Raw genomic sequence first — 25,592 nt, forward strand, 5'->3', positions numbered from 1 at the left:
ATAACCTTTCAAAATATGTGGCACATAGGATCATCGCAGTGCAGCTAATTTACTCTAATTTGAAACTTTTTACACATCAAAAGTCAAAAATGGCATATTGTGTTGTTACATCTTAGATCTTTGGTAAGCTGTCATCCTTTTTTCTACTTACTGCTGTTAACCTGAACATTAACAGAAATTCATTGATATATGATCAAGTAATGACGGCATGTAAAGAATAGGCATGTTCATTTTAGTAACTTCCCTCTGGACAGCTACTAACCATTGTTGTTTAGCATAAGAAAAGAAAAAGAAAAATGCTTTAAACCCGTAAAAAAAACTGAGCTCTCAAAGTTTTTGCTTAGTAATTGAAATCTGTGCTTTCTGGAGGAAGCATGGAATCAACAAGACCTTGCAGGGATGTAAAAACCCTTACAGAGTTCATCTTACTTTTAGGTTTATCTCAGCCATAAATTTCTACACCTAACTCATCTAAATTAAATTAATGCTAATTAAGTAACCTTTCCCCTTAAAAATGACTATTACATACTTTCCCTCACCCAGAAAGCCACTATGGAGAGGTGAAAGGGCCACATGTGGCTTCAGAACTTCAGGTGAAGACCTCTGTACTATGAAATTTTAACAGCATTGCACACTCTGAAGGCTGTCAGGATGACTGAACGCTGGTAGCATTCTTACATATAGTGTGTACTAGTCCAGTTCTGGTGGGAGGCATTATCCATGATGAATGACAGTTTCACCAACATCCTTCTGTCTTCTACCACCTGAAGGTGCCTGCTGTGCAGCTCAGGACAGAGCCAACCAATTTGTTTTGTCTTCCTGTCTCTCTCCATGTTCTCCCCCATCCAGCACCCAACACCATAGAGGAGTGCTGAGGCCACCACAGTGTTGTAGAAAGTTGGCAAAAGTTGCCTGATTACACCTAAGGACATCAACCTCCTCAGCAGGTGGAGACAACCTTGGCCCGTTGAGTACGGGGCATCTGTCTGGTCAGTCCAGTCCATTTTTTGTTCAGGTGAACACTAAGGTGTTTAAGTGTGTCTGAGTGACTGAGCCCTAGATGCTCATCAGTGTGTGTTGTGGAGGGTGTTGTCTATAGTTGAGTACCAACTTATTTTTCTTTACGGGAGTTCAGAAGAAAGTATACCAGATCACAAAGTCAGTGATGGCTCCCCTGTACTCCAAATCCAATCACAGATCCTAAAGAGGTAGAGCTCTCAGAAACCTCCTGAAAATAGTTTGCGTCGCACCGGACCCCCGCTGCAGTCAAGACTCGGCGATATAAAGCGATATGCTGATCTTTCCGATGGGTTGAATAAATCATCAGTTCAGAGAGAAAGTTCTCATCTTACCGCTTGATTTTGTCCAAAATGACGAAGGAAAAGGTTGTCTTAAAGAAGCCGGGGCAGTGATACAAAACATTTAAGCTAGTTGACCGGAACTTCTTTTTTCACCGTGCGGTTATCACTGTGGTATATCACTTTTAATGCACACCCAGCAGCCAATCAGAATCGAGTATACACCCAGAACATGGTATTAAGACTGATAGTTGATTAGTTGTTGGCTTTATTTTTTCATCATTTTGTAAATACATCGAAGAAAAATTCTTTCGATTTTTACAGTTTGGTCCAAAATAAAATATAAATCTTCTGCAGGGCACCAATAGAGAGAGAAACAGCACTAAAGTAATTGAAAAGTATGTCGCTGCTGTATGATTCTATGAATCGCCTTGCATACGTTTACAGTCCAGGTTTGTCCAAGACCAGAATGAAATATATTAGCCTGAGGATAACAAACTGAAAACAAATCTCCAACATATTTTACTGGAACACAGCAAACATCCAGAGTAAGTCACAGCAACATCATCAGGAGCTGGCAAGACAATAGTTACAACAGTGAAGGTCAATTGCTTCAGGAAGCAGCACAAGAGCACTGAAAACAGAAATACTGACATTTATAGCATGAAAACATTCTTTAAAATGTATCCAAATCCTTATATTCTGCAGCTGTGGTTTGTTTAAACTTTTCATTCCTGGTATGTCATCAAACCCACATGACCAGTCGAGAAATCTAAAGCAACCAGTTTTTATAAAAGCTCATTAGCCACAATTATACAACATACAAACACTAATCATGAAAATAAAACACAATCTTGTAAGCAAAACAACAAAAAAAAAAACAGTTTTACTAGGAAATTTTTATTTATTTGAAAAAATGGATCAACCCAGCAATCATTCAGCCTTTTGAGGACAGCGACACCTTGTAGAGCCTCCCATTACCTCCCACCGCGCCAATAACAACAAATACAATGGGGTTAAAGATGATCACTGATGCTCTTACAGCTTACAGCAACCTAAATGAGTTTTAAATATTTAACAGTGGTCCTAGTTGACATCCTGAGTTCATAAACCAAAAGGCATGTCAGTCAGTGTCCCCTCTGTAATTAGGACCAGGAGGAGGTTGAGGTTTGGACACTACACAATCTGTGACATTGCCCAAACAATCAATCATCATCATCATTCCTCACAGCTATTAGCTTTATTTTCAGGATTCACACCCCCTTCAATGTGGGTACTCTCCATAGCTTCCATCAAATCTAGTGGCATCCATCCCTTTGCTTTCAGGGACTCCTTAACTTCACCCTTTTTTGACCATTTTGACCTGCAGGGGCTAAAAAATCCACAATTCTCTGTGGAGATGGGGGATAAATGACTTAATAAGTGTCTGGATGCTAACAATCCTGAATTTCTTTTCCTGTGACTGACCAAAAATCAATTCTTCCCTTTCGGTGTTTCCCTTCAGGCGTCGCCAACGCAAATTTGCTTTCATTGGTTCGCACAGGTGGTTTGGCAGAGATTTTATACCGGGTGCCCTTCCTGACACAACCCTGCATTTTATCCGGGCTGAGAACCAGCAGAGGAAGACCCACCCTCATGGCCAGCTTGTGGTTACACAGTTAGGCAGCAGCGTGAAGGATCTCACCCAAGGGCCCACACTGGATGAAGCTCATCACCCCTGATGTAGCGCTTTTATACCTTCCATTAAGGCGTAAAGCGCTTTACAGTCACAGTCCCATTCCCCCATGCATACCCACATTCACACACTGATGTGGCTCTGCTGTCGAACCCTGGCGCCAACATATAACCACCAAGAGCACTGATCAGGTCACCTTCATCTGGATTCAAAATCTGGATTCAAGCACACAACTTCAACTATTTTTAGTCTCTGCATGCTTCCCCTCTCAGCTCTGTGCTGTGCAATTTTATGAATGACTACAAAGAAGTACTGATGCTCTTCTAGTGCCTCATCTATGGGAACAACAGCTTTCTTTCCAAATAAAGCCTCAGGTAAACATGGTTCTCACATATATAAAAATACTTTGCGTCAGACCTGTGGACTGGACAGCTTTATTCTAAACAAACCACAACAGACCATGTGCGTGTTTACTAAAGAGGTTGTGTCTGCAACAAGCTTTTGTTAGGTTGAAGTGCTCATATTGGGGGTAATGGCCAAATCAGTGAGTCAGTAAGTCATGTGACTCTTCTCATTTTCATACAACCACATTACTCTCAACATTTTGCCCCGATAAGAACAACCCTTTCCGTGCCTCAAGGCCCACCATCGAACCCCCTAAAGGGCAAATTTTGATGAGAGCTAGACACAATTTTATAGTTCATTAAACACAAAGATTCATCAAACTATTGGAATGAACAGAGCATGTTGTGCAGCTAGGTTAGCCTGATGACAATGAATTTTGAATTTATGTCATAGCTTTTAGAAAAAGTTGGCATGAACATAAGTTTTTTTTAAAAGAATGTTTTTGCACCATGTAACATATGGCCCCTGTAAGTTGAGATATTTCAGGGGCGTAACTCTATGGAACTAGAGATTCAAGATTTGTAAACATACATGCAAGACCACATCTTGGGCATCATTTCTGCTTTGGATTATCAGAAAAAGGTGCACGCGTTAAGAACTGAAATTTAACAAATGCAAAAGAAAAAAAATTGTTAATCCTTCTGACACAGTTTTGGATATTTGCTCAGTTGAAGTTCAAGCTCTTTGCTTGAAATGCAACAACCAATAATCTGCAGGAACCAGGAAAACAGCTTTTGTCCATTTCTCCAGTATTTTTCCTTCCACTATTCATTGCCTTTAAGAATCAACAGGTGGCTCTGTTAAGAGCGGGGAAAACCAGACCACATCACTGGTCTCCAAAAGAGTTCTGTGTCTTTTTTTTTATTCCAACAGCATTTCAAAGACACTTTTATATCGACCTAAAAAATAAAAGGAAATACCAGACCACTTTTTTTCTTTAAACTAAACACCTTACTGCAGTTTTCAAAGCGTTTGGAGCCCTTAATGTGAAAAGCAAATCTGTTATGTAATGTCTTATGTTGGGGAAGTGGATTCGCTGTGAAACCTGAAGTGAGAACAAAGGTAGATCCCCTTTACGATTCCCTGGAGGCTCTACATCATCAGTGTCACCAGTTAACGCACTATATAAAGAATCTTTCAAAGTGAACATTTTCACACCTCAATGACAGTAAAACAGAAGTGATGGTTCTTTGGGTCCCTCCCTGCCAATCTAGGTTCTTTAAATAAAAACGCGGAACTTCATGTAACTAATTTAGAGGTGAAGGTGGACACTGAACTGAAAGTTTAGGGACACAAAAAAAGAAATAGGCTCCCCCATTCTTGCCAAATACTCCCAAGCCCACTTTTAAGTGGAAGGGGTGTGGACTTCCAACAAACGTACTCCTGATTGGGCAGAATGCGTGCCATAGAAATGATGACTTGGACCAAGGTTTTATTGACGTTGTCTGGCTCCAACATGCCGTATCGTGAAACCATAGTAACTGAATTGCCGTCATTTTGTTGGAGCTGGAAGTACGGCATTTCTATGGGTGACGTCACACTCACTTGCATCAGTTCTCATATCAATGGTTGTCATGTCAATTTTTTTTTACTTAAGGCAGCTGGCATGAGGGAGACCAAGTCCTTTTTTTTGTAGAATTTTAATTCAGTGATCTACACCTTTGTTTCCACCAGGCTGGAGTATTGCACTTCCCTGTTTGTGGGGCCATTGCTCAACTCCAGCTGGTACAAAATGCAGTTGCAGGTCTTTTAACTACAGTGTGAAGAAATGATCATATTTCCCCTATTTTAGCTTCATTACAATGGCTTCATATTCTCCAGTTTTCCTTGTGGTTTTGATAAATCCTGACAGAGTTTAGCGGGAATATTTAAAATTCCTCTGTAACTGTTCAGAGGAATATCATAAATGTCCTTTTGTATGTTGTTGCTAAAGCGATTATTCTTATAAATACAAAATTTGTATTTTTTGGGTAAAAATAAAGCCAAATGTTCTCTATTCAGTGCAAAAGAAAAAAAAGAAAAGAAAACATTCAAATCATCGGCATCCTGCAGTTCTCATAGACTTGTCTTCCCATCACATCCATGTTTTATTCTACTACTTGCTTCTCCTCTTCCTCGGCCCCCTGGAGGTGGCCATCTTCCCATCTGTGCTGTTGACCCCTGGCCCCTCTCCTCCAGACTCTGGGTGAGTCAGCTCCCTCTGTCCCAGCATCCTGTTCCTCTTCCTCCCCATCTGCTGATGGCATCTCTTCAATGTTTTCATCATTCTCCTCTTCCACACTTTTCTCTGAATCAGATTCATCTGAGTTGTCCTCTTCCAGGTAACGGTAGCCTTTTACCTGACAACAAAAGAAAAAAAAGAGAAAAAATATGCGAGACGTTTTAGTCATGTTAAAAAGGCTACTTCAAATTCAAAGAGGATTCACAATTTGCAGTTGATAGGAAAAATGATCTAAATACTGACGTCCAGAAGAAGCTTAAATAACAGAAGTCAATCCAAATAAACTAGGAACAAAAGCAAAACAGACCTAATAATAAAGGTCTGTTTTTAATGAAAAATGTTCAACTGCTGAAGCCATTTGCCTGATGTGAAAGACGATTTCCTGTATCAAAAAACGCTAAATACGTTTACAAAAAGTTTGCAAAAGCATACAAAGAACTTAAAGGGACTTTAATGGTTGTTAAAATCTCAGGTGAAATGACACACTAACTAAATAAAAATTAAGATGTTTATAATAGCTCATTTTAAAGACAAATATTTAGAAGAGAAGTGGTTTGTGAAAGGGAGCAACATTTAATTGACCAAATGTTATCAAGTCTAAAAGAATAACTAAAAAAGGATCAGCAGAAAGATCTGTGTGTATACTCTATGCAGTCTACATCTATGTTCCCACCGCCCTCGGCACGCACATTCAAGCAGCCACTTCCAAAAGGTCTATGTGAAAGTGTGTTTCAGGTTTCGCTTCTGCGTTCACATGTCTGCGACCGTTTTTGGGCTCTATATACAAAATGTGCGGCCATTGAACCCACACTGAAAGTTAAAGCGAACTTTGACCAATCAGGGACTCGGATTTGGTAGTGACATATGGATGGCATCTCTTAATTACCATGAGCGTAAACCGAGGAGAAATTAATAATTGCGGTTTATGCCCAGCTGGAATTTTATGACACCAAGTCTTTCATATCTTGGAATAGAGATGTGAAAGAGAACTACTGCGCGTTTAGTGTGTTCTTGAACGTGTGTGTGTGCGGTGTGTACGTCACTTCAGAATGAGTGGGGAAGCTGCCAAAGTGACTTCATGGTATCTATGAGGCAGAAGATACAGATCTATTTGTAAATATTCTATGCGATCAGCTGCTGCTTGCTAAACAAAAAACAGAAACTGCATATTAATCTTCATCCAGTTTGCTCCAAATATTTGGATGCTCCAACCATAAGTCTGATCATGATAATTTCAGTTCAAACAAAGAGGAATCCAGCAATATAAATCCTATTTGACTCAAGCGTTAAGTCTTTATCTTAAATGGATCAGAAGAGTGAAGGCTAAACTCTTCCTCTGAGCAGAGAATCCCAGTGGCAATCTTCACTTGCTTGACACAGCTGTTTATACCTTCAAACCTACTTCACTTATCAGTCATTGAACCTTTATATATAAAAAAAAAGGATCCCATCTGTATGCTGGTTTCAAGTCTCTAAATTCAAGTATGTTGTCAGCATTGCAAGTAAAAAACAGAATGTGGGAAGTGTAACGATCACCTGATTTGAAATGGCCAGATATAGAGTTGAGTGGTTTTCTCAGAATTGAGAGTGGGATTTTTTGAAACTAGAAGCATATTCCTGTGCTTTGCTGAAAATACAACTCAAATGTGCCCAACTGTGTTGGAGTTATGGTAGTTTATTGAAAAAAATAAATAAAGAGTCTTCAAAAATCCCCTCTTCTGAGTCCAAGTGATGATGTCATCACTAGCTCCTGCACGTTGACTTCCATTATAAATCCAGAAATGCTCTGAAATTTTCATTTAGGGTTTTAAAAGCTGAGTCCATCTGAAAGCCCAGTCCCTGCTGAACGGTTGAATAGTTTCCAACTGGCAAAGGTTTTGAAAGAGTTGAATGGTTTCATATTCATTCCCATGGGGCTGAAAATGTATTTTTAAAAACCATAAAACCTATCCAAAGAAACACAGCAGCAGGCTGCTCCTGAACAAGCACATGTTTGGCTGAAATAAGGAATTTTTATGGTTATGGAAAATGGAAAGAGTGAAGGCTTTGAAGCATTCACACAACAAAGGGCATCGCAAATCCAATGTCTGCCCCAAAACCTTTAAACTGATTTTTTTGGACTGCAGAATAAATCTCCAATCAACAGTAAATGTCTCTGTGGATGGAACTTCATTTCTATCCAGCATGCAGAGAGCCCAGTCCCACGTCATCACAGCAGTAAGGGCTTTCAAGGGAACACAGAGCAGAAGCTGTGTAGCAGTATCCTTCACTGAACTCATTGACCAGCCCCTGTTGACAGAGTTTGACCTGTTTGATTAAACACCTCCAACCTCGCTACGTTATGCCCATCTGTCACTGCAATGTCATCAGGATTGCATCCCAGGTGCATAAACTGACTATTTACGGTTCTTACTCTCTCTAAGGATCGCCGGGTGAAAATCCTGTGATCGGGCTACAGGGAATTAAAAGAGGAGGGGCTTTTCACTTGTGCAAAGATCACAAAACTCCCGGTTTAAAGAATAAAAGGTGCGGTTTTGAGTGAAAAGTCTAACGGGTCAAATGCCTGGACACAGAAGATGTGCTTTTTTTTATCTCAGAAATTCTCCTAATCTGTAGTTCACTAAGCATAACAATATCTTTAGCAGTAGACATCTTCCTCTGTAAGTTAGTCATTCCAAAACAAGTTGATTGCAAATGAAAACTCTGGAGAAAGCAGACTTTAGTTTGAAGTAAAGTTGGTGAAGATGTCTGCTGCCTTACCAGGCAGCCCAAGGATCAACCACTGTAAGAAAATAGAGACATTCATGAAAGAAAACGCCCCAGCCTCAGATCGAATCAACTTTCTCTGAAGTCCTTCCTACCATACATACCCAGGAGGGTACATCTGCCCACACCTGGTTTCATTTACTCAGTCTGAGTAATAGAGTGAAACTGACTCCACATTTGTTCATGCATTTGATGGAATAGACAGCCCTTCATGTTTAATCTTTATGTACCAAACTGAAATTCCTACGAGGTAGCAGTTCTTACGCCTTTACAGTGTGACAGCAGTGATGCTTCACTTCTGTCATTCTAAGGGACGGGAGAAAATGCACGACTTTGTTACCTCAATGATTGAGCAGGAGGGGAGGTGGTGAAGAGGACTGTTAGGAAGACAGAGGGGCTGCAGTGAATGGAGGACAAGTTTAAATACGTCTCCTGAATAAATCAAGAAGTGTAGGATCGATTCTGAAGAGAGCAGAAAAATCTGCAGATGATCCAACAACTTGGTAATATCCCTAATATAACTTCTGTCAAAAAGTCAAATGGATCCCAAAACCGTAACTGGTGTTCTCATGTACATATGAATGTAAACAAGCAGCTAAAATGTTCCTATAATAGTTGAAACCATGACTCCATATGTTTCTGCAAAGTTGTGCATTTAGTATTAATTTATTATGAATACGTTTCTTGTGGACAGATTGCTTACCCCATACTGTTGTATGGTGCCCTTAAGCCACACTCCAGTCGCTAGTATGGTGCGAGAAGTGGCCCCTGAGTGACCGCGCGCAAACGCTGCATGCACAGTCGGTGTGCCCTTAAGATGTCTGTAAAATGTCCACACAATCTGATTGTCTAAATTTCTAATTTCTGACAGCCAGGCTGCAAGCAAGGAGTGCACACTTATGTGAACAGCACCAAGGGCCCCTTTTGCGGTGCACAGGGGTTTGAAGAAAAGAAAAAACATCCATACAACATGGTTGCGTCTGACTTACTTCCCCATTTTTTACCCTTAAATATGAGTGTATATTTGTGCCGCCCACAGTTTGTCTATAGAATAAAGAAGTGCATTTTCGCTTGACAGACTCACTGAGTAGCCTAAAATCTTAAAACTTCATATAGGCCACCTGCGTGCCCCTTACAGGTTTGCCCATTTTTTACCCGCAGGCAGGCCAAATCCACCGGTAAGGGCAGCTCTGACTGAGGCAAAAGGCCAATAGCATCCAACATCCGTTTTGGGACTGCTACTGGGATCAAATTTCACCACCAACATCATCTGCCCCGCGTATGCTATGGTGACACATTCAACTGTCACCCGCGCGATGGGGATTCATCAGCAGAATCTTTGAGATTAGCTGCCGCCACCCGATTTTTTGGGGGGAAAAGACTTGGCGTTGGCGTGATGATTAATGTAGACCATCAGGCGGGGTTGATGTCATTACAAAATCAGATGACCACAGGGCAGCGGCAGTAAGATCGCCGGCCGGCAGAAGCTCTGATTGGAAAATGTGTTCAGACGGCAGCCGTCCGTATCAAGTGGCACCGACCGCCAGCTGCAGGGACGTGCACAGGATTTAGAGGGGCAGGGGCTCAAAGTCGGAAAAGGGCAGCAAAAACACTTTTTTTTCGTCCTTTAAACAATACGGAAAATAAGAACATTTTAAAGTAAAACACTAATAGATAAATAGTCAGCTACTGTAGGTGAAAGTGACACAATAGTCATTTATGTAAACAAATTACTGTCAACGTGAGATTGTTTACTGTAACATCGACTTGGAAGACATCAAAGCAAAAGAACACAGGAGGCTATTTATGTTGGCACAATGTGCTGCTGGCATAATCAAAATTAATCCGGTTTACTCCAGATGGTAATATTCTATACACAGATATCCAACAACTGTCATCCCCAGAATGCTGAAATTAATAAGATTGAACTATATTATACTGTTGCTGTTTATGTTTCTGCCACCATGCCCAGTTTCCTGCATGTTGGCTCCAGTTCCTGACAGCTGCACCTAATGAGACTTTGGTTCTATGTTGGGATTCACAGCTGAATTCTCTTTTTTGCATCTGATCCTTTAAACACAGTCTTTTGTTCTGATTGGAATTTTTTTATACAGAAGAGTGTGAAACTGAATGATTCAGAGTTTAAAGAAGGCATTTCTAATCAGAAAATACTACAATAATTGGAGAAACTGTTAACGTGCCTCCAGGCACGTTGACGTTGGGAGTTGGGTCATTTAGACCCACTAGACAGTGCACTGAACCTTTTTTCTTCAATGATTTGTGATCTTCACTGGTGTCTATGGATTACATGAAATCTTTCCACCTTTATCCCCCTTTGTCATGGTAGGGAGAACACGTCAATGTAAGGGGGGGGGGTCATCTGGACCCCACAAGATAGCACAAGGCCTAAGACAATTGCCTGATTTTAAACTGGAAAATGTTAAATTGACATGTGTTGCAATAATGTTATAGAATGTCCTAAATGTCCAATCTGACTGATGTCTGTTGACGTAGTTGAACAACATGAAGATGCTTCAAACCTATCAGGAGTATGAAGGACACTCTAGATACTAAAGAGAGGTCCACCTGTCCTGAGAGAGGAGATCCATTATCTTCTACACTTCATGGCACAACGCCCATTATAAATGATTAAAAAAAATTCAAAGTTGGAAAAAAAAACAACAAGAAAAACAATTGTGTCTTACCAATCTGACCAAACTCTGAAGGGTTTTTCTTTAAACTTGTTGGGAATAGTGCCAGACAAACTACTGGACATGCTTTGTTATGAAATAAAGCAAACCTTAAGCATGTTCCTTCATGAGGAACACACATCAAATACCGTGGGTGTTCTTTTCAAATATCTTGGCCTTTAGCAAACAGCAACCACATTTCTTCCAAATATACGATCGGGCAAAGAGTAATCAGAAAGAAATCATTACTTGTGATGACGGAAAAGTATTTAATTCGATGAAAACAGATTAATGGTAAATAGATGCATCAAACTGTCTGCAAAGTTGTGGCTGCTTACCTTGTGTCGTGGGCGAGGAATGCGAGGCAGTCTGTGCTGAACTTTCTTGGCCATCCGACGCTCCATCACACAGTAGCAATAGCAGGACAGCAGTAATGTGGCCAGCAGGATAGAGAGTTTGGCCTGTAGAGACAGAACGAGGTAAATGGGAAGAAAAAAAGATTGTAAAAATGGTTTAAATTCAGTCTTTTTACATTTCCCCTAAAACTGTCATTTACCCTCATAGGCAGGCCAGACCAGAGGTAGACGATGAAGATGGCAATGGCTTGCCACCAGTGATAGATGGTGTAGATGAAGTCCAGCCGCTCCTTTTCCTCAGCATACAACATACCAAGAAGAACTGCAGCACACGGAAATGACATCATGCAGAAACAGGATACAAGAAAATTTACCCCAGTGTGCAAAAATAGTTGTAAAGTAAGAATCCCTTAAAAAGAGAAGAGCATGAACAAAGGGCAACTCTAAATCTTTGGTGGTCAGCTTTAACTTCTAAAAGCTTATGAAGTTGATCCTGTAGAATTGACCAGAGGTCATTAACCAAGTAGACGTCTTCAGAGCTCCATCTCTCTTCATGCATCCCAATATGCAAACATATTGAGACCAAAGCTCTGTCAACGTTGACCATCAGTCACTTCTTTTTCTCATCCTGTGTGTGGACCACTTTTTAAAAAAAAAAACAACACAAACAACACAATAAATGATCACATTTACCACTCACTCTGTTTTTTTTTATGTAGAAGAGCTTTTGGTTGTGGTTAGTCTTCCTCATGTGGAGCAGTAACATCTAATTTGATGTTGCAGATGTGGACTTGTCCTTTTTAAACCAATTGCAGATCATAAACTGAGTAATGAGGTCCACGATTAGCATGTTTGCAAATACAAACATTTACAATTGCAATTTCATTCCATTGAAAAAATTACCCATAAATGATTTTGTTAAAGAGGCTAACCAGATTAAGGAATGTTTTCTGACACCTTTTCCACTGCTGGGAACCTGTCCATTAGTTTCACTGTGAAGCTAAAGCATGTTAAACAGACTACAATAGCATCTTAAACCTAGCAAAAGAAAGAAATGTTTTCCCTGTGCCTGTGTTTATGGCGTGTGCCCTGCGACAGACAGACACACAGGACAGGCTCCAGCAACCCCATAACCCTGTATGGTACATAGGGGGTTAAGAAAATTCATGGATGGATGATTTTTATGGTTGAACCAGCTTGTTTGTCCTTGTGTTTCTCATCTCAGCCATTTCTGTCCCCTTTGATTTGGTAGATTGAGATGGATGTCTGTTCTTTTCCTGTCCTGAGAGTCTTATGTCTCCACCGTCACCTCATCCAGGTTATGTGGAGGGATTACAGAAAAATAACAAGGCTATGTCTGAATTCCCCAATGACTCCGTGACCCCTATAAGACTATATAGTGCAGGACTATCCAATGCCGCGAACTTTTACCCGATTCAGACACCATGCTAACTACTTTTTTCTTTTTTTAAAAGCAAATTTGTCGTCACCCATTGCCCAAAGTAAAGACCTAATAAATATGTACATTTACTGAAGACTATTTTGGAATCTGCTGTGTTCTGATGAGGAAAACTTGGATGATTTGCATTTAAATTAAACAATTTTAAATGCCAAATTGTTCAAATGCAATGCATTGTGGTCTACATTCACCAATCTTGTGAGCATCAATGCGCACTGTTTTTTTATGGCAGATTTTCACGTTTCCAGGGCACTAGATTTTACAATTGTAGATTCGAACATTCCAACATAATGGCGAATAAACTACAAGGTGCACCAAATAGTGAATAGTGAGGGAATTTGGACACATCCCAACTGTTTTTCAACACAGTATTTTTAGCTAGGCTAATTCTAAAAATGTGGTCTGGAGATGAATAAACAGATGAAATGATACATTTCTGAGGTTTGAATTTATGCTGCTCGTTTTCTTCCACCAAAGCGTTGATGTTTCTGTTGTAGTTTGGTGCAACATAACTAATAGAAATTCTACACATGGAAGGAACAATCCCAACCACAGAACAACATGGGGGCCTAATTCAATGCTTTTGTGTGTCCGTCCAACCTTAGTCTGGGTGAATACATAGGATGGTCTCAGCAAAGGCATTTGACTGAAAACAGGGTTCTAGAGTGTCACCCATTTAGTCGCACATGGGATTTTTTTAGGCTTGAAAAAAAATGAATCCATGGTCGTACCTGAACACCCTGCAAGAAAAATAAAAAAAAATAAAAAGGACCGGCTCTGAAAGTGTCATTCCTGTATGTGTGTACAGGTGAACCACACCTCGAATAAGAATGATTGTTTTTGTTTATGACGATGTACATCCAAGTCGTTCAGTTCAGGTCCGTGCGCACGCATCATGTGCACATCTGCCCAGTGTTGGCGGCAGTTGGAGGGAATGAAAAATGTCTGTTAAAATTTTTAAATATCGGAGTTTCAGCTCCACTGTTTACATTCTTTCGTCTACCGTAACTTTTCGACTGTTAACAAAGTTAACATTTTCCAGCGGATTCTGAAGAGGAGAAAATCTGCCTTGCGCTGATATGCAGCACTGTGCAGTGTTTACGTAATCAATATTTAGCCGAAAAGCAGCTTTGCATCGTCGCTCTGCGTTTGTAATGTGTTGCATATCGCTGCAAAGTCAGAAAGAAAAGCAGTTTTCTCTGCGTCAGAATCAGCTGATTCACGGGGATCATGTGAACAGTTGAAGATTTACAGTATGTCAAAAAAACAGTGTTTTTTAGGTATCACTGTGACATTATTGGTGTTAAAGGATTAACTACGGTGGCAATGAAGCTTAAATCACAAACGAATCCCTCAACGCAAAACACTCTATTCATTCATTCATTTTCTATACCGTTTTTCCCTTTCGGGGTCACGGGGCTGCCGGGGCCTATCCCGGCCACTTATGGGCAAAACATTATAAAGATCACAAATAAAAATTAAAAAAGCAAAACAATTTTTAAAAAAAAGTTTCAGAAAAAAAAGTAATTTCCAGAAATTAAAATGAAATGTTGAATGTTGAAGCAAAGAAGAAACAGGAAAAGGTATTATAGGAGATCACTGATTAGATGATTTACATGACGTTATGTTAAGTGTTAAGAGTATGTTAAGTGACTCAGAGAATCAGCAAACTTTTTTTACAATAAGATCTTGAAGGCTAACAACATAATATTCTATTTTCCAATGATTTCATAGATTCAGAAATGCAATAAAAATGACTACATTCTACAAATACTGGATGAAAACAGAGTATTAGTTGGACAATGATGCTTCATGAAAGGAATAAATAAATAAGTATGAGAAAGAATTACTGTGAAATTATGAGATAAACAGTCTGCTATGATTGTGTCATATGAGTTTGTGGAACTTATTAGTTCTTGGTCTCAGATTTTGTCAAATAAATTTCCCGTCAAAATGCGACTTATAGTCCAGTGCGACTTATCTGTGTTCTTTTCTACTTTATAATGGATTTTTGGGCTGGTGCTACTTATACTCCCGAGCGACTTATAGTCCGGAAAATACGGTACTTGAAATAGTTTTGCATATTTTTCAATGTATTCTAGTTCTAAAACGTGTTCCCCCAACACTGATGTCTACGTCTGGACGTCAGATGATACTCACTGCTTACTCCCGTCTTGTTCAGAGCAGTGCCGAGTCCCCACAGCACAGAAATCACCAGCAGGGGCCCCAAATACTCTGGTTGGTCAGGTTTGGAAGAAAACGCCAGAAGGGCAATAATTAGCACTGCATGCACTGCAGCACCTCCAAGCAGACACAGCCAACGAGGGAGGCGCAGCAGGAAAAGAGAGAGGGAGGAGAACACGGAGCTGGAGAGGCCGTAGACAACGATGAGGAGCCACAGCTTCTTCAGGCCCAGAATGCAGACGCCATATGACTGTAGAGGACAAGAGATGGAAATGCCAGTGAATTCTCACACATTTTGAACTCAGACTACTGATAAACCAAATGACTGCCAACGGTACGTGTATGGGTGCAGTACCAGGGAGAATCCTGTGATGGCGAACAGCACTTCTAATCCACTGTAGATAAAAAAGGGGCAGAGCAGCCGCAGGCGGTAGTCTCTCAGGTGTTTAAAGGGCAGCTGAAAGATGTTACCCCAGCCAATGCTTCGAAGGTCAATCTCCTCCGTTGGGCGATAGGCGGGGCCACAAAGCACAAGGAACTGTTGGCGGAACCACATAGAAAGTAACTTCGTGGATTCTGATTTTTTTTTTTTTTTAAACAAGTTTGACAGTTGCTGAATAAAATTGGGTTACACAAAAAATAACAACCTTCAAGACTGATAATTGTTCAAGTAGCTGCTAAATGACTGTACAGTTTTTATTGTTCCTTCATCCTTCCATATATGATCTATTGTGTTGAGGTGTGGGGAAACACATGGAAAACAACAGTTAACAGTTAACTCTTGTTTTCTTCTTCTAAAAAAAAAAAAAAAAAACATAAGATTAAATCAACAGATCATCATATAGAGCCAACTAACTTAAAGTTTATCAAATTGAAATCATGAGAACAAATAGAAAACTTCAATGCATCTGCAAAGGAGGGGTTCAGATATGGGCTAATGGCAGGTACGACTTTAAAGTACCTACGCCGTGAAAAATCGACTTTTTTGAGCTTTTAAGTGTATTATAATGTTTATTCCTCACGGAAAACTACTCCAAAGTGGTATTTTGATCTGTTCACGCATTTCTGAGAATTCCTCCTGCCCTCTGAGCGCCAGCCCCTCCCAACTCACAAAAACAAGCGAGTTCTCACATTCATATTTATGAAAGTGAGAACAGCCCCTTCCAGAAAGAGTCCCCCAGGCTAACACACACACCCCATTTCTCCACTGAGCTAAAGGGTGGTTGGCTAAAGCGCATTTATTTTTTATGCACAATATGCACATCCATCTTTGTAAAAGCTCAAATGTTGTTCGTTTTTGTGGCAAAATGCAGACACACTGCTGAGGCCGGCCCCAGGATGGCGTCATGAAATGGGCGGTCCCCAAAAGGAGCGAAAGGCGGTGCCTCAGAGATCGAGTTATCTTACTTCTGGGTAGGAGAATTAGCTGAGAAAATAACATTTTTTTTAATCATTCTTTAGTGTGCCAAAGGTAATATATTATCATAAATAGGGATATAGTTTACTCTGAAAGGCTTAAGAAAAGCATAGTATAGGCCCTTTAAAAATAGTCCATCCATAAAAACACTTCAAAACAAAAATAAAGTGATATAATAAATAGATACAAGTGACTGGATGCTTTTTTTTTTTCTTTTGGCAATAACTGATTGTCTTCAGTCATTTCTTGGAATTCTGTTAAAATACTATTTGCATAAATGTTTGGACTGAAGTGAAGAAAGGGGCTTAAACTCGATAAGAAGTTCATCTTCATCAAAAGGTCTTTTTTAACTAAGAATAATTTATTCTTTATTATACTTCTGTTTTTTATGTCTATTATTGTATCACTTTAAAATTATATATATAGATATATAAGGGGGAAAAAAAGAAATCTTGCAGAAACTAGTGCTAAAACAAAGACTGTAAATTGAGAAAAAGTCTCATTGTGTTGTATTTTTAGAAATGTGGTTCTAGACTACCTTCTCCTGCCATAATTGCCTCATTTAAAGCTGCTTTAGTCCAAACAGGCCACATAGTGTCAGGCTAAGAGAGAGTCTTTCAGTCGGTGACCCCCACAAGCCCCACAGACTCAGCTAACATGTGACCAAAGAAAAACTAATCTCTCTATTAAATTGTGAGAAATTAGAGTAGATTAGAGTACATCTTGATGAGCAGGACTTCATATTTGTTGGGTGCCTTCTCACTCACATTTAAAAAGAATATCCACCATAAACAATTCAACAATAGAGCACAGCTTTTTTTTCTAGGGATGTCTGTGTCTTCCATTCTAGCTGCAGCTAAACTTACATTTCCTTCTTTGTACTTATTTTGCATCACAATAAAGTCACCAACCTTTTGGTTTTTAGCCAATGATTTCTCCATCGTCAAGTTCCACCTTCAAAATCCTGTTCCTCTAAGGGTTTAACGATCGATCAACTTTACTGATGAATCCATTTATAGTCCTGCGATTCTACCAGACCGATCTGTCTGAGGCAAGTTGTTAATCAAATCAACCTGTACCATTAGAAAACCATTTCAAAATGAGAAAAATCAATTGTATTAATCTAGGAAAATACCATTTGGTTTGAGGAAAGGTAGTTTAATTTTACTAGAAGGTAAAAACGACAAAAAAATGATCAAGCCATCATTCCAGTCCAATGTGTCGTAACACTTACAGAATAATGTAGTAAAATGTTCTAATCATGTTCTTCTTGTATTATTTCTGATTTGAAAAACAACAGTGAGCTGAACTTGATGAAGCTAAAATGTGAATGGATTTACCATTCATTCTTGTTGACTTGTTTGTTTTTACACATACTACATAAACACTTGATTATCTTGCAAGAAATTCAAGGAATGTGGAAAACTTTGAACCTGCCCTGTTCAGTACCAGGTATTTCTCTCCGAGTCACACTGGTTGGATAAAGATGTCTTTGATCAATTTTAAGTCAGTGGATCAAATCAAATCATGCAAAAATGAACTTAGATCGACTATGAATCGGACCGTCAACCACAAATTATGATATGAATTAAAGTTAAAATAATTTGTTACACCCCCATGTAATTCTCATGTCAGCACCCAGAGTGCCCAGGGCACAGCAGGGTGCTGCAAGTAATAGATTACTTTGGGACACTTTCAAAGAATATAAATATATAAGTGAACAATCAGAGGCTCCGATGTTGACAGTGATAATGTAAATGGAAAATGTAACTGTTGTTGAATTTTTCAGAGAATTGCCTCCCACATCTATTGATGTTGGGGGGGGCAACAGTCATGGATGAATACCGTATGTTGAATCTTACAATGATCATGGCAAGAAGGGCGAAGCCCATGAGGACACTCTCCACCTTGATGAGCAGCATGGAGTGGGGAAGGTTGGTCAGCACGGTGGTGTTGAAGCCCGGGATCATTCCCCTGATCTCTGCACCTGAACGCCGAAGCAGGAAGAAGAAGGTCTAAGGAAGGAGTTCATCACAACAAAAGCTTCTGTGTCAGAGTTTGTTTGTTTTCAAAAGAATCACTTTGAAACTGAAACATGTTTTGTAAACAGAATGAGTTCTAAAACAACAACAAAACAAAAAAACATGCATTTTTCCTCTGTGTTTTTTTTTTAAATAATCCAACGACGATAATAACAAATTTTATTTTGAAAAATTACTGAATTCTCTACTGAACTTCTGAATTTCCCGTGACCCCAAAAGGGAGAAAAACTGGTTTAAAATATGAATGAATGAAAAAAAAAAAAAAAAAAGAGAATGAATACTGAATTCTCTGCAGACTCATTCTTGACGCACGTCAAGTGGCTTCGTCACAAGTTGAAAATCCATCCACTGCCTTCTTAAAGCGGCTGCTCCGACCTCTGAATTGAAACAATAAGGCTAGCAAATATCAGAGGATGAAGACACATTTTACCCTAAAAAAAAAGAAAGTCTACTTTTGGAGCTTTTAAGTGTATTCTAATGTTCATTCCTCCCAAAAACCAACCCCAGCCTTGTACAGGCCTGTCTGCGGCTTTGCAAAGGTTGACAACAGTGTTGCCAGATTCAGTCACGGTTTTCCAACCCAAAAGTCATCTGAAAAACCGCCAGGTCCCACAGGGGGTTAAGGGATAAGGGATTCATTAGCTGTAATTAATCATCAGTTATTTATAACTTCCCATTTTGATCTGCCGTGTGCCGCATCACCTCACAGCCTGCGCTGTGACTGAACAAGAAATACGCAAAATCCACAGATTATTAGGCTAATACAGACTAAAATTCATTCATCTTTTTCCGTTTATTCCCTTTCAGGGTCACGGGGCTGCCGGAGCCTATCCCTGCCACTTGTGGGCGAAGGCAGGGGACACCCTGAACAGGTTGTTAGTTTGTCACAGGGAAGGACTAAAATGATACAGATATACAGTACAGATCAAACGTTTAGACACACATTTGAATGGGAAGGTGTGTCCAAACTTTTGGTCTGTACTGCATTTATACAACAGAATAGTGAACACATATTTGTCATATTATTTGTTGCTTATGATGGCGAGGACAATGTCATGTGTGGTACTGCCTCACCTGCCTCCCCTGACTGCACGCCCCAGGTTGAAAAGTATTTTGATGAGGAATAAAAACCGACCCCAAACCCACCCAAATGATGTCCATTTTGGGCGCAAATTCAGAACAAAAACTGCCCAATCTGGCAACACAGGTTGAGGACCACTGCTGTAGGGAATTCAACAACTGATTTTGATTTGATTGGTTAATTTCAAGTATAAAAAATAAATAAGATAATTACACAAATAATCTTCGAGTCCTCTCAGCTTGTTAAAAAATAGTTCCTTAGTTCATTTTTATGAATGAATAAATATTTGAACATGTTTGAGTCCGGTGCTAAACCTCTTCCAGAGTTCAGTGCCAGACACTGACACACAGGAACTTCTCATGTTATTCGGATCAACTTGATGTTGATGTTCCTACATCCCCTCAGTTTCCTTTCTTCTGTAGTGCAGTGGGGTGAGTGAAGTGATGTGCACCCCTGATGCTCCAAATCCAGCTACTTTTCACTGTTCATTTTAGCCCACCGGTTAGTTTATTGAAGAGATTTTGCTGCAGAGAGTGTGGAAAAGCAAAGGGAGCAGGAGGCAGTCAGGCATTTTTACCGCAAACTTTCACGTTAGCGAGGATGTACTTGTTCTCATGCAGGTGGCTGTTGAGGACGAGGCGCATCGGAAGCTCAGCGAAGACTAAACTCAGCTGACGTAGAAAGAAAAGAAACAAGGTTTTTGTTGAAAAATAATCTCTTAATTAATTTCCATCACATTTAGTCAGACAAGAAGTGAAAAGATCAAGGGCAAAGATTTTGGGGCTCACATTGAAGATGAGGTAGAAGACAGACTGAAAGATGATGATGTAGCTGTGGCACGCCCCCTTTGGAAGCTTCTTCTGCTCCTGCACGTGCTCCTCTTTGTAGTTGGCGTACTCGTAGTACTGCTGCGCCATCCTGCGCCACAGATCATGGGACAAAGACACCATCTGTGTACTTTGTAGTTTTCAAAAAGCTGTACTTCAAGTTGATCTCAGCTTTCCATCTCCAAGAACTTAACGTTGACACATGAATGGTCATAAACATCTATACATTTACACACGCATCTATCCATCTATCTATCTATATACACACACACACATTTGTCAACATATATGAGGATTGTGTATGGGTTTCATTAAGTTTTTGTATTTTTATGATCATCTCTTTAACGTTATGTGTCATATTTAAAATATTTCATTTAAGACTTTTTAACAACAGTTACAAACTGGGAGACGGTTCAGTTGTGTGATAAAAATGTTTAAAACAAATAAACTAAAAGCCTGTTTTGCCTGTAACTTTTGACCAATATGAGAAGATGGACATTAAATTGCTTTTTTATTTATTTAAATCTCTGACTAAAGTCAGCCAGGAAAAAATGTGTGGTACAGTTTACGCTTGCATGAGGAGGACACATTTTCCGATAGTTCCATATATTGATGATGGTTAAGCAAAAATGTTCCTACATTATAGTTTTTATTATCCATCAAATAATCTCTACATTTGTTTCCATTTGCAGATGTAACTTGGCTTTCTATGTTGTGCCTCTCACCTGGTAATGTAATTGCCCAAGGATGCCCAAAGCGGGACAATGGCCACACCGATGGCCACAGCTGAAGGTACCAGCGTGTAATAACGCTCCCAGTAGTTGGTTGAGACAAAGAGAGCATAGATCCCAGAGGCCAGGAACATTATCCATTTAGTACCGAAAAACCTAAGACAGTCAGAGTAAAAGCATCTCAGGAGAATCACACAAAGACAAAGAAATCTTCCCATTTTTGTGGGTCTGCACCTGATGAGGACAGGGGTGTACAGGAGGCCAATGATGGGAGTAACATTGATCCCCATCAGCATCTTCCTGTCGATGTCTTCCAGGCCCAGGTTACTGTATTTCACTTCTCTGTAGGTCATGTCATAATGAAGGATGAGCTGCATCTGCAGTAGGCCTGGAGCAAACACACCAACATTAGAGAATCCTTTGGGGTTGTCTCCTGATGATCACATGAGGGTTTGCCACAGCCAAACAGCTTTCCGGTTTGGCAGAGACTTTCTTTACGCTGGATGTCCTTCCTGACACAACCCTGTGTTTTCATGGCACAGGGAGACCCAGATGGGCAGCAGTGTGAGGGGTCTAACCAATACATTCTGTATTGTGAGGGGATTTGTTGCTTTTGACACATGTGAAAAAATAAACTAAACTAAACTATGTATTGCAAGTTATATCGTCATCGCAATATTGATCACTAATATGGCATATCACGAGTTTCCCTCATATCATGCAGCCCTAAAACCTAGACTTCCTGCGTGACAGTCATACACCCAGCCAACTGAGATGTCCAGCTTCACTGGATAGCATGTATATAGCATTCTGATAGAATTACTAACTGTACATTCTAGATGTTTTTGAGCATCTTTGCACATGTTTAAGGATTCCTGTCGCAAGAAATATTTTTAAATATCACTAGAAAACGTTAAAATAAAAATTAAAAAAGTGAAATTTTACAAGGAAAAAGCCATGCTCTTTTGAAAATAAAGTAAGCCTCCGTCCACATTATGTCTCGACTAAATCCCTCAAAGCAGCCATTTATAATGATGCCATGAAGGTGTCATTTATCATAGGAATCCCTGTCCCATAATGCATTTGGACCTCTCCAACTCTACTGCCGATGGTGTAGGTACCATAACCATTTGGCCTGCAAGAACCGTTCAGGGTCCTTCGACTAGTGCTAACGTCACATGATGTGATTGGCTGTCCGTTGGTCCCATGACGTGTCAGATAGGGATTGGTCTGGACAAATTACGATAGTACCATAGAAGAAAATATTATGCGGTCTGTTGTAAGCAAACAGAGCTCTGAAATGGGGCGAGATTATCTTCTAAATGTGCTTTTATTATTATGATTATTATTAAGTGCATTTGCAGCCGAACGGACTGCGGCCCGAACCCTTCTCCGGACCGCACACTATAAAAAAGCACCCTCCTTGCCTGCAAACACGAAGCTACGAGACTCCAGCTGCTCCGCTCAGAGACACGGTTCGCTTGTGTGAAGCAGCAGGTTCATTTTAACAGCCACAGATCTTTTTACCAAGTGGATTGTGGCAAAATCTCTCTATAAACATTACAAAGAATAATGTCAGACACAACCTATGAGAGAAAAATAACTTTTGGTTACTAAAGGAAACATGAAATGAAAATATGTAGAGCCCGAGCAGATTTCCACACTACCTAGTTTGTCCAAGTGGGGCTACCGTAGTGTGACGTTATCCTCAGTCGAAAGGACCCAGAACAGTTATTGCAGGCCGAAGGGTTACGGTACCTACACCGGCATAAACGATGCGCTGGCCGGAGATGGGTCAAGAATCTTTATCACCAGTCTAAGAGTCTCTCGGGAAACCACAAGACCCCTCCCTCTGAATTGTTGGTTGATGTAAACAGCCATCTCCCTGCAGCCGGCCTATACGCCGCTCATACTGAAACACCATATTGGTTCTTCTTTTTATTGTAGTCGCTATCTTTCTAAATAAACAGCCTTTCGTTCAATACATTTATAACTTTGTCCCATAAATTCTTTTAATTAGAATTTGTGAAATTATAACTACTCTAAAGTGGGGATTTTTTTCCATATTATGATTTTACAACTTTACTGATGTAAATTTCTGACTTTATACTCTTTTATTTATTTTAAATCGTACCTTGCAGTACATTCTTTTTGTTTTTAAATGAATGACGCAGTGATAAAAGAACACTTATAAATGTCGGTGTACATGTGAGAGTGATAATGAAAGGATCTGAATCTGAAAGTCACCCATGTAAACGCTGTAAACCATCATGGCTCCCAAACTGGCTGCAACCACATTCTTGATGACCCCCAGCCTCTTTCTTCTGTAGTATTTCCTTTCCTCCTCCTCCTCATTGTACTGCGCCTGGGGACCTAGAAACTCCTCCATCTGAAAACATTAAAGAAAAAGAAAAAAATCTTTCTTACAATGTTTTTAAAACCTCTACAGCTAAAGAGCAGAGTGTAAGACGTGCAGTGCATGTGGCAAAAAAAAACCACAATAAATACAAGATTTTTTCAGCAGATGAAAACAGCAGCTGTTTTGGTTTTCTCACCTGACCCTGCATGTTGTCTTCTCCCATATCCAGCAGTTCATTCACTCCACCGTTAGGAGGCGCTACAAACTGGCCGGCATCTGCAATGTGGTCTTCCTGCTCTGTTGCCTCCATCTAGTGGACAAAAGGCAGAAGTGCAGGACAGAAACATTTTCCCACATCAGATCTGCAACAGCTCTCAAAAGCTTTCAAACAACAAACATATTTTACAACTTATATATTAATTTTAAGCAAAGAAGAATGTTATTATGTTGGGATTATAATAAAACTAAAAACATTCGCAGGATATTCCATCTTCGTCCATGTTAGGTGTTCTTTGCTGGAGTAGTTGGGAGCCTCCAGGCAGGTTCTGTTTGGAAATTTAACAAGCCCGAATTTTTTTTAACGAGGTTTCTCTGATCCAAACACGTTTACTTGCTCAAATCTAACAAAGTTTCTCCAGCAGTCGCTCGCTTGGTTCTGTCCTTGGTTTTACCGCGCAGACAGACAGACAGACTGCAGCAGCAGCAGCAGCAACCGGTGGGTTTTGGTTTCAAACTCGTCAACAACACAGGTTTAACAGACTTCCCACATTTTTAAGTCGTTTACCAATTTGGAATTCTATAGATGTCCTGTAGAAAGAACGGATAGAGTAATGAAATGAAGGTGTCCACTCCTGTCAGCCTCACCTGGACACCCGAGTAACTAATTATGGCAAAACCGTCCACAGTCACTCACTTACCATGCTGAAGAAGAGCACGTCGGTCCCTCTGGTCGTTGGTTCTTCTTTCTTCTGAACATTAACAGGTATAAATATAACTTTCACGAGGAAACGAAAGTTTGTTGTCTTCTACTTCCCATTCTTGTTGGCTATATCTCTTAAAGGTACAGACCATTGACTACGCAGGAACCGGGCTGAGTAGCCCCGCCCCCCTCACGTTCCAAACCGGAAGTACCTGCTGGCTTCATGAAGCCAAAATCCCATTGACTTCTATAGAGAAATAAAGAGCTATTTTACCCAGCCATTCTATTTGTCAGATTAACCATTCTTCCTTTGCTACCCCTTTACAACATCTTCTTGCTGATCCTCCTTTTTTAATGATTTATTTTTCTTTATCACAAGTTATTTAAGTGATAAACTGGCCAATCAGATGTCTTAGTAAAAGCATATGGTGCCCGCTGCCCCCCACCTCGAACGCTTGATTGACAAAATCTCCCAAGACCACTTTCAGTGGAAGGGGTGTGTATTTCGAACATGCTCAGTCCTGGTTGGCGACAGTAGTTGCCATAGAAATGTTGTCTCAGATTCAGACCAACCACTGCTTACCGTCGTTGTCTGGCTCCAACATGGCAACGTCTGTATTGCAGAAAAATGGCTACTGAATTGGCTTCAATTCGCTGGACCAGGAGATCAGGCATTCTCTGTGGGTGGCGTAACCAATGAGTTATATCGCTAGAGGAGACAAGCCCGCTTTAGAAGCCTGGCCGCCGGTGGCGGAGCGCAACGCCATCTTGGTGAGGTAGACGACGCCCACTTGACAATGATTTCTAGAACTACAGGTCTGTGAGAGCCAGAGATCTTGCTTGTTTGTTTTTGTCCAAATACTTATTCTCCACCATAATTAATAAATAATTTAAAACGTGATTTTTATGAATTCTTTTCTCATTTTGTCCCTAATAGTTGAAGTATACCAATTATTAAAAATTACATCTTTTTTACAATTGGTGGCTTAGTACTTTTTTGCCTCAGTGTGTGTGTGTCTGTGCGTGTGTGTGTATCTCTCTCTCTCTCTCTCTCTCTCTCTCTCTCTCTCTCTCTCTCTCTCTCTCTCTCTCTCTCTCTCTCTCTCTCTCTCTCTCTCTCTCTCTCTCTCTCTCTCTCTCTCTCTCTCTCTCTCTCTCTCTC

At 40.1% G+C, this 25,592-nt stretch overlaps 1 protein-coding gene across 1 annotated transcript; it reads right to left on the bottom strand.

The window, feature by feature from the left end:
- Positions 1–1,548: 1,548 nt before the first annotated feature.
- unc93b1 (unc-93 homolog B1, TLR signaling regulator) lies at positions 1,549–24,594 on the bottom strand. Its single transcript, XM_011478598.3, has 13 exons — positions 24,429–24,594; positions 23,708–23,821; positions 23,400–23,541; positions 21,387–21,540; positions 21,147–21,308; positions 20,383–20,512; positions 20,172–20,265; positions 18,334–18,458; positions 15,410–15,592; positions 15,031–15,304; positions 11,612–11,733; positions 11,394–11,516; positions 1,549–5,717 (listed from the first exon to the last, which is right to left on the bottom strand). The coding sequence occupies exons 1-13, from the start codon at positions 24,429–24,431 to the stop codon at positions 5,466–5,468; spliced, it is 1,878 nt and encodes a 625-aa protein (XP_011476900.2). The 5' UTR covers positions 24,432–24,594; the 3' UTR covers positions 1,549–5,465.
- Positions 24,595–25,592: the final 998 nt, after the last annotated feature.

This window comes from Oryzias latipes, chromosome 1 (genome assembly GCF_002234675.1).
Source record: "Oryzias latipes chromosome 1, ASM223467v1".
In the NCBI taxonomy this organism is placed as follows: domain Eukaryota; kingdom Metazoa; phylum Chordata; class Actinopteri; order Beloniformes; family Adrianichthyidae; genus Oryzias; species Oryzias latipes.